Source organism: Ovis canadensis, chromosome 7 (assembly GCF_042477335.2).
Source record: "Ovis canadensis isolate MfBH-ARS-UI-01 breed Bighorn chromosome 7, ARS-UI_OviCan_v2, whole genome shotgun sequence".
Lineage (NCBI taxonomy): Eukaryota > Metazoa > Chordata > Mammalia > Artiodactyla > Bovidae > Ovis > Ovis canadensis.
Window position 1 is genome coordinate 97,355,368 of NC_091251.1, and position 11,774 is coordinate 97,367,141.

General features: G+C 39.9%; 1 protein-coding gene across 36 annotated transcripts in view; it reads left to right on the plus strand.

Annotated features, from left to right (window-relative positions):
* TTLL5 (tubulin tyrosine ligase like 5) overlaps positions 1-11,774 on the plus strand; it is a 313,391-nt gene that overhangs the window by 10,906 nt on the left and 290,711 nt on the right. For all 36 annotated transcript variants that reach the window (XM_069597094.1, XM_069597088.1, XM_069597100.1 and 33 more), the window contains exons 4-5: positions 8,822-8,904; positions 10,205-10,311. In XM_069597094.1, coding sequence (XP_069453195.1) covers positions 8,822-8,904; positions 10,205-10,311 — 190 coding nt within the window. The remainder of the gene's footprint in view (positions 1-8,821; positions 8,905-10,204; positions 10,312-11,774) is intronic.

The window sequence follows — 11,774 nt, forward strand, 5'->3', positions numbered from 1 at the left end:
GTAATGCTGGGCTCATAGAATGGGCTCCTTCATCCTCTTTGAAAGAGTTTGAAAAAGATTGGCTTTAAATGGGCTTCCCTCGTTGGTAAAGAGTTCTAGTTGGTAAAGAACCTACCTGCAATGAAGGAGACCTGGGTTCGATTCCTGGGTTGGGAAGATCCCGTGGAGAAGGAAATGGCAACCCACTCCATTATTCTTGCCTGGAGAATCCCATGGACACAGGAGCCTGGCAGTCTACAGTCCGTGGGGTTGCACGAGTTGGGCGCGACTGAGCGACTAAATCACTACTGCAGCTCTTTAAACGTTTGATAGAGCTCACCAGCGAGGCATTCAGTCCTGGGCTTCTCTTTGTTGACAGACTTTGGATCACTGGTTCAGCCTCTGCTTGTCTATTCCATTTCTTCTTGGGTCTGTTTTGGTAATCTGTGTGTTTCTCTGGGCTTTTTGCACATTTTAGTCAGTTTATATGATTTTGTTTGCATATAGTTGTTTTAGTGTTCTTTATACAGTAGTAATATCTACACCTTCATTTCTGATTTTAGTGATTTGAATCTTTTTTTTTATGTCATTCTAACTAAAAGTTTGTCCACTTTGAGAATCATTTTAAAGAGTTAGCTTTTAATTTTGCTTATTTTTGCTGTTGTTTTTCTATGCTTGTTGTTTGTTGTTTAGTCACTAAGTCATGTCTGACTCTTTGCTACCCCATGGACTGTAACACGCCAGGCTCTCCATCCTTCACTGTCTCCTGAAGTTTGTTCAGAGTCATGTTCAATTAATCATTGAGTCAGTGATGCTGTTTAACCGTCTTATCCTCTCCCACCCCCTTCTCCTTTTGCATTCAATCTTTCCCAACTTCAGGGTCTTTTCCAGTCAATCAGCTCTTTGTATCAGGCAGCCAAAGTATTGGAGCTTCAGCTTCAGCATCAGTCCTTCCAATGAATATTCAGGGTTGATTTCTTTTATGATTGACTGGTTTGATCTCTGTAGTCCGAGGGACTCTCAAAAGAGTCTGCTCCAGCACCACAATTAGAAAGCATCAGTTCTTTGGCACTCAACCTTCTTTATGGTCGAACTCTCACATCCTTACATGACTACAAGAAAAACCATAGTCTTCATTTCATTTACCTTCACTCATCTTTCATTTTAAGCAGTGCTCTGAATCCTGGCATTAGCCTGGAGCTGTCTGCAAAGGTCACATCCCATGCATCTGAACTTTTGTTGTATGATATAGTGGAAAGCATCTTTACATGGGTTCTGAGTCAATGCTTCAGATCCCAGCTTTGGCATTTACTAGCTGTGAATCTTGTGCAATCACTTACAGTCTCTCAATCCATTTCATTATTAGTGAAATGGAGATAATGGCTACCTTGCAGGCATTGTGAGAGTGAGATCACGTTATGTTTAGCATACAGTAGGCACTCAAACTTTGTGCCGCTTCCTCTACTTGTTGAACAAGCTCTACTCTACTCTGAGATGACTTTAAGGTCTATCCTTGCCCCACAGTAAGCCAGAGTTCAGAGGAGGATTAGCACCTGCTTCTGGGATTTGAATTTTCCTCCCTCCCCAAGGGTCCTGGTGTTCTAATCCCTGCAGCGAGTTCCTAGGTTACCACTTAAAGGCATGTGATTCATTCATGTTCACAGAAGTTGAAGTCACTGCAGATTTACTAACATTTGCTGAGAATCTCGCTCTAAATATGGTTAGAGTCAAAACATCAAAGGTGGGTTAAAAACAACGAAAGTAAATAATCCTTCCCTCAAACATGTTTCTTTTTGGTTTGCTTGTCACCGTATTCTGTGGCAATAGGTAGACCCTTCTTTTCTAGAATATCTGACATTTATTGGACATTAGCATCCATCAATGTAATCATGCTATTATTCAAGCAGTCACAATTTTCTGGAGCCTATAAGTTTTTAAAATTTTTTCCTGTGTTTTAAAAAAAGCCACTAAACTTGTTTTGTCAAACATTGTTTTTGAATTTTCTACATATTCCCAACTCCTTGAAGTTTAATAATTTTCTTCACCTTCCTTTATGAAAAGACCAATTTGAATGTGTTTTATTAGTTGCTTCCTGAGATTTCTGGGTTGTTAAACACTCTTGGTCTGCTGGTGTTTTTTTTTCCCCTCTGTCTTAAAATATAGCTGACATAGATCTGCTCAGATCATAATCCTGGATTAAATCCCTTGAGAAGTGTATCTAGGGCATTAGTTATCTTCTGTTGATCTTAGAGTGTGAGATACCAACCTTGTTTTTTCTGTTATTAAATGTTTCATTGAATTCACTGTTAATATTTTTCATATAATAAGATTTCATATGCTTTATTTGTGAAATATTCCAGGAATATGTTTTTACTCACCATATCCATGTTTTTTCAAAATTACATGCTTTGAATATTTAAGTGGAATTGCATTTTAGAGGCAACGGATATTTTCACTTTAAAGTAATCTTTTCCTGGAATGAAGCATTTTATGTTTTGCCCCTGAATGTGTCAGTTTCATCAGTTTGCATTTGTATAGACTAGTACTGTCCAACAGAAATATGGTGTAATGCTTCAGTAGCTTTATTTAAAAAAAAAAAAAAGCAGAAATAGGTGGAATTAACTTTAATAATATATTTTATTTAATCCAAAATATCATTTTCACATTTGCTCAGTATAAAAAAATTGTGACGATATTTTACATCCACTGTGTGTTTTGCACTTTTAGTCCATCTCCATGTGGTGCAGAATTTTCACTGGAAGCATTTGGTCTGTGTTTGGATTTCATAAATGTTATAGTTTGAAATTATAGTAAATTCCTATGCTCAAGTTGTTCCAAACAAGTTTTCCAACTTGTCCTGAGGCCAAATTGAGTATGAGTTTCAAAATTAAAAATCAATTAAAGTTAAATAAGATGAAAAATTCAGTTCCTTTGTCATTCTAGTCACCCTTCAGGTGCTCAAGTTACACGTGGCTAGTGACTGCCATAGTCAGCAGTACAGGGCAGGACCGAGTTTTCTGACAGGGAGGCAAAAATACACTGTGTTGCCATTGAAAAGGTTATTCTTGAATTCTAAACTAATTCTTAAAAAGTTAGTTTTATCTTCCTTCTAGTCCCACAAAGTCCTTAGAGCACGTCACTACTCTCTAGGTGCTTCTGTGCTGGACGTTAGATGATAGGTTCCTTGTTTGCCTTTTCTGTGCTACAGTTAGTTCTGGAACTTCCCAGGGGTCCTAGTACTTCAGATTGTCTTTTGGGATGCATGTGAGTGGTTGACGAGACAGTTCTACGGTCTCATAGTGGAATTGATGCGATGTGTGTTAGAGTCTTAGGTGTTGGATATTTGGCAGTTTGCTCGCCCTGCCTCTTGTTTTTATATGGAAGAAAACATGGCTGAGGTCGTTCTGACTTGAGCAGTTGGTTAATTCAGTTTAGAGTTGCAGTTCTCCACTGGATTCTGTCTGGGGAGAGGGAGCCTAGGCGTACCAGGTATTGCTTGTTGATTTATTTATTTTCGGCTGCACTGGGTCTTCACTGCTGCTTGGGCTTTCTCTGGTTGCGGTGAGTGGGGGCTGCTCTCTAGTTGTGGTGTGCGGGCTTCTCTTTGCGGTGGCTTCTCTTATTGCAGAGCATGGGCTCTAGGGGATGGGCTTCATAGTTGTGATTCATGGGTTTAGTTGTTCTGTGGCCTGTGGGATCTTCCTGGACCAGGGATCGAACTGATGTTCCCTGCATTGCAAGGCAGACTCTTAACCATTGGGCCACCAAGGAAGCCTCAGATGTTTCAGAAGAAGTCCAAGTGTATAACTTACTATGTATCCTGTGTATCAGTATATATATTTGTAGCTATTTTGCAGTGTGTGTTGTTTTTTTTTCCACTATACAATATTTTTTCCTATGTATCAGCAAACTTTGTTTTTCTTTTTTTTGGCTGCACCTTGTGGTTTGTGGTATCTTAATTTCCCAACCAGGGATTGAACACAGCAGTGAAAGCGTCAAGTTCTAGCCGCTGGACTGTCAGGAAATTGCCTTATCAGCAAGCTTTCTTATTCTAAAAGCTCAACATATATTAATTGATTCAACGCTTTTAGCTACCCTGTGAGATAAGTCCCTTTGTTATCAACCTCATTTTATAGGTGAGGAAATTGAGCATAGTGAAATTAAGTAACTTATTTAAGATGACAGGCAGGAAGCAGCAGAGCCAGAAGTTGAACCTTGGCAGTTTGACTCCAGAGATACAGTTTTCCATACACCTTACTGATCATCTTCCCTGTGGCCTGGGGCAGGCACTGTAGAGCCGGCAGAAAATCGGGTGCAGTCCTGGTTCCCAGCAGTTGATGTGTGCTTAGTCACTTAGTCATGTCCAACTCTTGCGACCCAGTGGACTGTAGCCCACCAGGCTCCTCTGTCCATGGGGATTTTCCAGGCCAGAATACTGGAGTGGGTAGCATTTCCCTTCTCCAGGAGATCTTTCCATTTTCCCAACCCAGGGATCGAACCCAGGTCTCCCACATTGCAGGCGATTCTTTACCATCTGAACCACCGGGGAAGCCCAAGAATACTGGAGTGGGTAGCCTAACCCTTCTCCAGGGGGTCTTCCTGACCCAGGAATCGAACCAGGGTCTCCAGCATTGCAGGCAGATTCTGAGGCTTGGGCTTTTTACATGCAAAACTGAGGATGTCAGTGATCAGTTACTATAATGAAAAACACCTGGTTTTATTTCATTTTTCTGAACATTTTATTAAAAAAAATAAAATCTCCCACGTTATGAGAACAGTACAGTGAATTCATGTGTCCTGTTTCCCTAGCTTCACGGTTATTAACATTATTATTAACATTTTGTCATGTTTGCTTCTCCCTCTCTTTCTGTCCCTGAACCATTTGAGAATTAGTTCAAGTACATCACGCCTAAATACCTTATTCAACAAGTTTATCCTCAGAACAGGGGATCCTCTCTATAACCAGAGTGCATTGATAACCCTCAGGAAATCTGCCATTGCTGAAACCCTCTTGTCTAATACATAGTCTCTGCCCAGATTTCCTTATTGTTCCAATTTTGTCCTTTATCTTGGTCCCCCCCTCCCAATTGAGTATCCAATCAGAGGTTGCATTTAGTTGTCATATTTCTTTAGTCTCCTTTATTACCTACATCCATTTAGTGGATTTTTTTTTTTTTTGTCTTTCATAGCATGGACATTTTTAAAGATTCCAGACTAGTTGCTTTGTGGATGTCCTTAAGTTTGGGCTTGTCAGATTGATTTCACATATTTAGATTCAGGTTAAAGAAAGTTGAAAAAATTTTCAGGACTATCACTTAACGAAGCCATGTGTCACTGAGTGCATCACATTGGGAAGCATATGGCATCATTTTATTGCATTATTAGTGATGACAAGTTAAATCGTTTGGTTCGATAGTGTTTACCAGATTGCTTCATTCTAAAGGTACTCTTGTCTCTTGTTATAAGCATTCTCTGTAGTGATGTTTTGAGATGTCTGAATAACCTATTCTCCACTTAGCCTCTCACTCATTGGTGTTCATTGATTTTTGTCTGAATCACTTACTATTACAGTTTTTGTAAAATAGTGATTTTATATTTCAGTTTGTCCTTCTACATTTATTAGCTGGCCTTTCTGTAAAGAAGAGCTTCCCCTTCTATGTAGACAGAATAATAATCTTCCAAAGATGTCTACTTCCTAATCCCCAGAACCTGTGAAAATGTTACCTGACTTAGCAAAGGGGAATTGAGGTCATAGAAGGAATTAAAGTTGCTAATCAGCTAACCGTTAAGATAAGGAGATTCTTCAAGTGGGCCCAATGTAATTACAAGATAGGCATGGAATGCAGTGTGAGAAGGACCAGGCCTGCCATTGCTGGCTCTGAAGACAGAAGAAAGGGACAACCAGCCAGAGAATGGGGGCAATCTCAGAAGCTGGAAGAGGCAAGGATAATGGATCCCATCCAGAGCCAGTAGAAAGGAACGCAGCCCTGCCCATGCCTTGACGACACTTGTATTGGATTTCCACCCTAGAAAACTAGTACAGCTTTCTCACCTTCTTAGCAGTATGGATTCATGGGTGGTTTTCTCTTTTATAAGTGAGTTAAAAATCTATTTCTGTCAGCATTCATTCTTATATTCCAATTGCCTCAAATTTGGCTTTGGGGAGCCCCTTCAAGACCCTGTGGCGTGTTCGCAGTCCTGTGCCTGTTCTCTTCCTTGGGATAGCAATATATTCCACGTTTACCTTGTGCTTTCCTTCCCCAACTTGAAACCAGGACTCAAACTCCAAAAAAACCTTTTAAATTTACTGTGATCATTGTAGCTCCAGAAACTGAATATGTGCCCTGGTTTAAGCTATGTCACAATCTTAACAAATATACAAAATTGAGCAAAACAGTATGAGTAAATTAAAATTTCAATAAGTAATAAACATAAAGTAGAAAAAATAGAAATGCATTTCTTAATATATGAATTGTTCATTTACAAAATTAGTTGGATCGTTTATCCATAGTTGAATATTACTTATTGCTAGAGTGAAACAGTTCAGCTAATTCCTCTGCATATTGATCATTTTTATAGAGGTAAGCTCTAGGAAACCTTAGCACACACACACTAGAGCACTGCACTGTGCTGTTTCTTATACTTCCCACTGCTTTTCTCATAACAATATTGTAAAGACAGTATAATAGTGATTGACCATTAGGAAAACTCCGTACCTGGGCTTTACAAGTTTGCTGCGGGAATGAGAAGTATGGAGTATCTGGCCTTATGGTTCCAGTCCTCCTGTGTCTGCTTGGCATGGTGTTCCTGCTAGGGCTGGGCAAGTGGCAGCAGGGATTTATGAATGTTTTCACATAAAGTTATAAAAAGAAATGCTTATCTTTAACTCTCGAGGTTGAATTTTGTTCCAGAGCCTGTTCATATGTTTCTGTATTATACTCACTCAGAAATTGTTCAGTGTGCAGTTCTTTTAAAAAAATCTTTCTGCCAAATTCTTAGCTAACAATTTATAGTGATGTGTAGAAAGAGATTGAATATAATGGGCCAGGGAAAATGTTAGTCTTTCGAGGTATATAGAAGCCTCACACGATTACAGACATTCCTCTTAGCCAGGAGCGCAGAGTGCTCTCTGGGGCCTGGCAGGAGATGAGTGAGGCAGGCCAAGTGGTGAAGGTGCTGATCCCGGACAGCGAGGGTCTGTACTGACAGGAGCATGTGCTCGTCTCTGCTTGACTGTTGCCTTGCCGAAGGGCGAGCCCAGGGTTGCCAGGGTTTTCAAGAGAAGTTCAGAAATCTATATTTTTATATGAATTCCTCCGATTGCAAAAGATTAGAAATTTAATTTTTTTTTAATTTTTAAAAAATATTTTTGATTCATTTATTTGGCTGCACGGGGTCTTAGTTGTGGCACATGGAATCTTCGATCTTTGTTGCGGCATACGGAATCTATTATAGCTCCCTGACTAGAGATCAAACCCAGGCCTCCTGCATCGGTGGTGTGGAGTCTTAGCCACTGGACCACCGGGGAAGTCCCTCAATTTTATTCATTTATTTTAACAGATTAAATTTTTTTTGTTTTTTTTTTTTTGGCTGTGCTGGGTCTTCCTTGCTGCACAGGTTTTCCTCTAGCTGGGGTGAGTGGAGGCTACTCTCTAATAGCAGTGTGCAGGCTTCTCATTGGGGTGAATTCTCTTGTTGCCGAGCATGAGTTCTGGGCCATGAGGGTTTCAGAAGCTGTGGCATAAGAGGCTGAGTGGTTGAGGCTCCCAGGCTCTAGAGTACAGGCTTCATAGTTGTGGCACACGGGCTTAGTGGCTCTGCGGTGGCCTGTGGGACCTTCCCGGATCAGGGGTGGAACCTGGGTCTTTGCATTGACAGGCAGATCCTTTATCCCTGAGCCGCCAGGGAAGCCACCCTCAATTTTTTTTCTAAAGCACAATGAGGAACGAACAAGCCAGGTCTGCAGATTGGTTTCGGTCTGCGCATCACCAGTTTATCATATCTCTGGTCTAAGATATGCTGGTGAACAGAATTGTTGCACATGGGGCTATCTAGAACAGGGCTTCCTAGCCTTTTTTGGTGTAGTGAGTGGTGTCAGCAGTATGGGGAAGCCTGTGGGTCTCTTCTCAGACTAATGTCTTTTAGGTGTATTTTAAAGATACACAAGACTACAAAGAAAATAAATTGTATTGAAATATAGTCTCAGAATATTTTTCAAAACCAAGTTTGTGATATGTATGCTTTTTATTAGTGTGCTAAATAACATGACTTAGTGGTAGGTCTGTTAACTCTATTAATTTTTAAATACTGTGAGAATAAGGGATTCTTTGGGGGGCTGTGCCTTGCTGCTTGCAAGTATCTCAGTTCTCCACTCAAGGACTGAGCCCAGGCTGCTGCAGCGAAAACCTACAGTCCTAATCACTGGGCCACCAAGGAACTCCTGAGAATAAGGGGTTTTCTAAGATAACTGAACAACTGTAAAAGAATCTTAGAGTATTTGCTGTCTGTGGGTGGCAGGGTCACAGGCACAGCTAGTACCATTCTGCTTTGTTGCTTACATTCCTGATTGAAGGTACTGTTAAATTGCAACTAGAAATTACTGGAAACAAGGATGTCATTTCTCCCCCCACCCCCACCCCATGTTTTGTGAAGCTCTGTGAACCTCAGGTTCTCTGGTTAAGATCCACTTGTTCCAAAATAATCCACTTATTAGTAGCATAAGAATAGCAGTATAATGTTATTTTGTGTAATTATGGCAGCCACCATATTACTGTTTATCTCTTTTATTCCTTTCTCCACAGTTAACTTTCCTGTTATTGAACTTGATTCTGTTTTTCTTTAGAACGTTATCACTTGTCTTACAAGATTGTACGAACAGACAGTCGCCTGGTACGCAGCATTCTGACAGCCCATGGATTTCATGAAGTAAGCTCATTTTCATTACCTTACCTGATTTGCTCAAAAGCTGAAAATCCCAACTACCTAAATGACTATGATCTAACAAGGCTAGCTCTAGAAAGTACATGGGACCCCTACTTAGAGATGATGCAGAATTTGCACTGACTTTCTGAGTGGCTTTACCATGAAATACATGGAAAACATTTCCACAAGATTGTGTGGGTTGTTTTTTTTTTTTTTTTTTTTTTAATTTTTTTCCTTGCTATGTTTTTAGGCATGGGCTAGAGGCAGAGATATCCATAAGGAATTGTTTAATACTCAGTTAAAGCTCTTTGATTACAAGCAACAGAAACAGACTCTGCCTAACTTAAACCAAAAAGGAAAGGAATTTGTAATAAAGATGTGCATAGAGTGGCTAGCAGAATCAGAGGAACAGCTGAAAAAGCAGGCCTTTGAAAGGGAGACTGCAATAGCCCCAGGGATCCGGCAACAGAAGTCTTCAGGACCAGCTTTGCTGCTGTGGAATGAATTGCCTCTATTCATTGTCCTTGTGCCTTTCTCCACTCAAGAACTGCACTCTGGAGATGGAATGATTGGACTAGCTTGAGTCAAGGGTCTACTCCTTGGGGGAAAGGAGGGGTGGGTGATTGGCAGGTTCTTTAAAACCTTAGGAGTATGTTATTCCCAAAGAAAACTGGGAAAATGGGGATGTTGGTATCAATAGGGACAGGTAAAAATGCTAGACAGACTTCCATTGTAGATATTTTGAGACAGTTGATAAAAGTCTAGTTGCTCACTTCTTATCTTAGGTTGAGATGTGAAGTAGATATTTTGAGGAAGTTCTGATACCAGTTTATATCCTGCCTTTGTTGATCTTTTATCTCCAGGCCTTAAAGTGGTACCTGCTGAATCAGAGGCAGAGGGTACATAATTGTTGAATGAATGAACAAATGAATTCTAGTGAATGAATGAATTCTGAGTTGGTATAAGGTTTTAGATCTGATATCACTTTGTACTCAGCATCTGCAAGGACAGTCTGATAAGGGAGTCTTCATCTCTCACTTTGATATGTAAGAATATTAAGAGGTATCATGGACTTCTATAAAAGAGTTAATTCTACTCTTTGCAGGTAGTACTTGTCCAGCTGTCACAGTTCTTGCTTATCCCCGTGTTCTTACACTCAGCTTTTTTGTCTTACTAGGATCAGATCCTAATGGGCCCACCCCCATGAGTGCTCTGTGGGTGAATAATCTCTATGGCTTTTTCTTCCATTTTTCTTCCAGGGGCTGTCTGGTGGTTCTTATCTTGTCTTTTTATCTGCCCTTAGGTTCATCCGAGCAGCACTGACTATAACCTAATGTGGACAGGATCCCACCTGAAGCCCTTCTTACTTCGTACCCTCTCTGAAGCACAAAAGGTTAATCACTTTCCCAGGTAATGCTCTTGCAGCTACTTTGCTCCATTTAAAGGTACCTGACATTGAGGCGTGTAGCCAGCAGAGATAATTAACATCTTTAAAAAAAAAAAAAAAGGAAGTCTGTGATATAGGGCAGCCGTCTCTAAATCAGACTGAGGTGTTCACCTTCCTGGATGTAGTTGAAGACTTTGCGAGGGCTCTGTAGGATGGATGGTCTTAAAATACACTACTCTGGATTGCAAATCCCATAGATTCTCTTTCCTCAAACCGAGCTGCTTGTGAGCCCCTCAATGTGGCTAGATTCTCACCTCTCACCTTCTTTTTCAGTTACTGTTTTTCCCCTTTATAAAAGAATAGCCCACCTAGATTCTTAATATGTATATTATGCACAGATGGAAAACTTTCCAGAGTTCCAAATACGGAATGAAAAAAATTGATGTTTACTCCAGGTAATAGTATAATGAATCTTTTAGCCTGTTAGTGATTTCTATTTCTTTGCTTTTTAACAGAGTTAAAGAAGGACTTGATCAAGTTGTCAGCTGATAAATCATTAGATATCAATTTTAATGATAGGTCATCTTCTGGCTTTTGACTTATAATTAGTAAATAGTTCAAAGAATTGAGGATCATTGCTGTATTAAACTTCTTCCAGTCTCATTGGTTAATGTCAGCCTCGAGAGGCAATACTGCTTAGTAGCTAGAAGCAGGAGCTCTGTAGCCAGTTTACCTGGCCCAGATCTCGGCTCTGCTGACTCTTGGGCAGGTGAGCTTTCCGAGCTTCAGCTTCCTCATTTGTAAAAAGAAGATACTAATAACACACACTTTGTAGGACTATAGTGAGGATTTTATGTATCAAGATCTGAAGTGCTTAGAACATCACATGCCTGCCACATAGTAAACACTATATATAAGTGTTAGCTATTATGTTTCTCAGTGTTTACATCTATGAAAAAGAAAACAGGAATAGAATTGATGCTGAATCCCCTGCTTTATTCTAGCAGTGAGTAATATTCAATGACAGAGAGATACATGGCCAAGATTCATGGCCTGTGGGGGAAGAGGGCAGGTAATCTCATCTATCTAATGAAGAGATGCAAATCTAATAAAAATTTTGTTAATTGCTCAGTGGTTATGTTATATTTTATTTCCAGGACTTATGCCCCAGTTACTCACTCAGGAAGTTTTCTTTTTAAGCACTTCATGTATTTTACTCCTCATTTGTATGAAATGAAGTTTTCTTCTTATTCAGTTCTACTGTCTCATATTCAGTTCATGTGTATAAATACCGAGCTTATGCTGTCTCTGACGTAAAATAATTTCTTCATCATCTTAGATAAGTATGTATTTTAAATCTTTTCAACAGGTTCCAATTTTATTTTATATTTGAGCTTCATGGGCAGAAAATAGTTTAAACCTTAGTTTCTTCCTTAATGTCTGGAAGATGGGACTGGTTTTCTAAATGGGCGACTGGTTAGTTGAA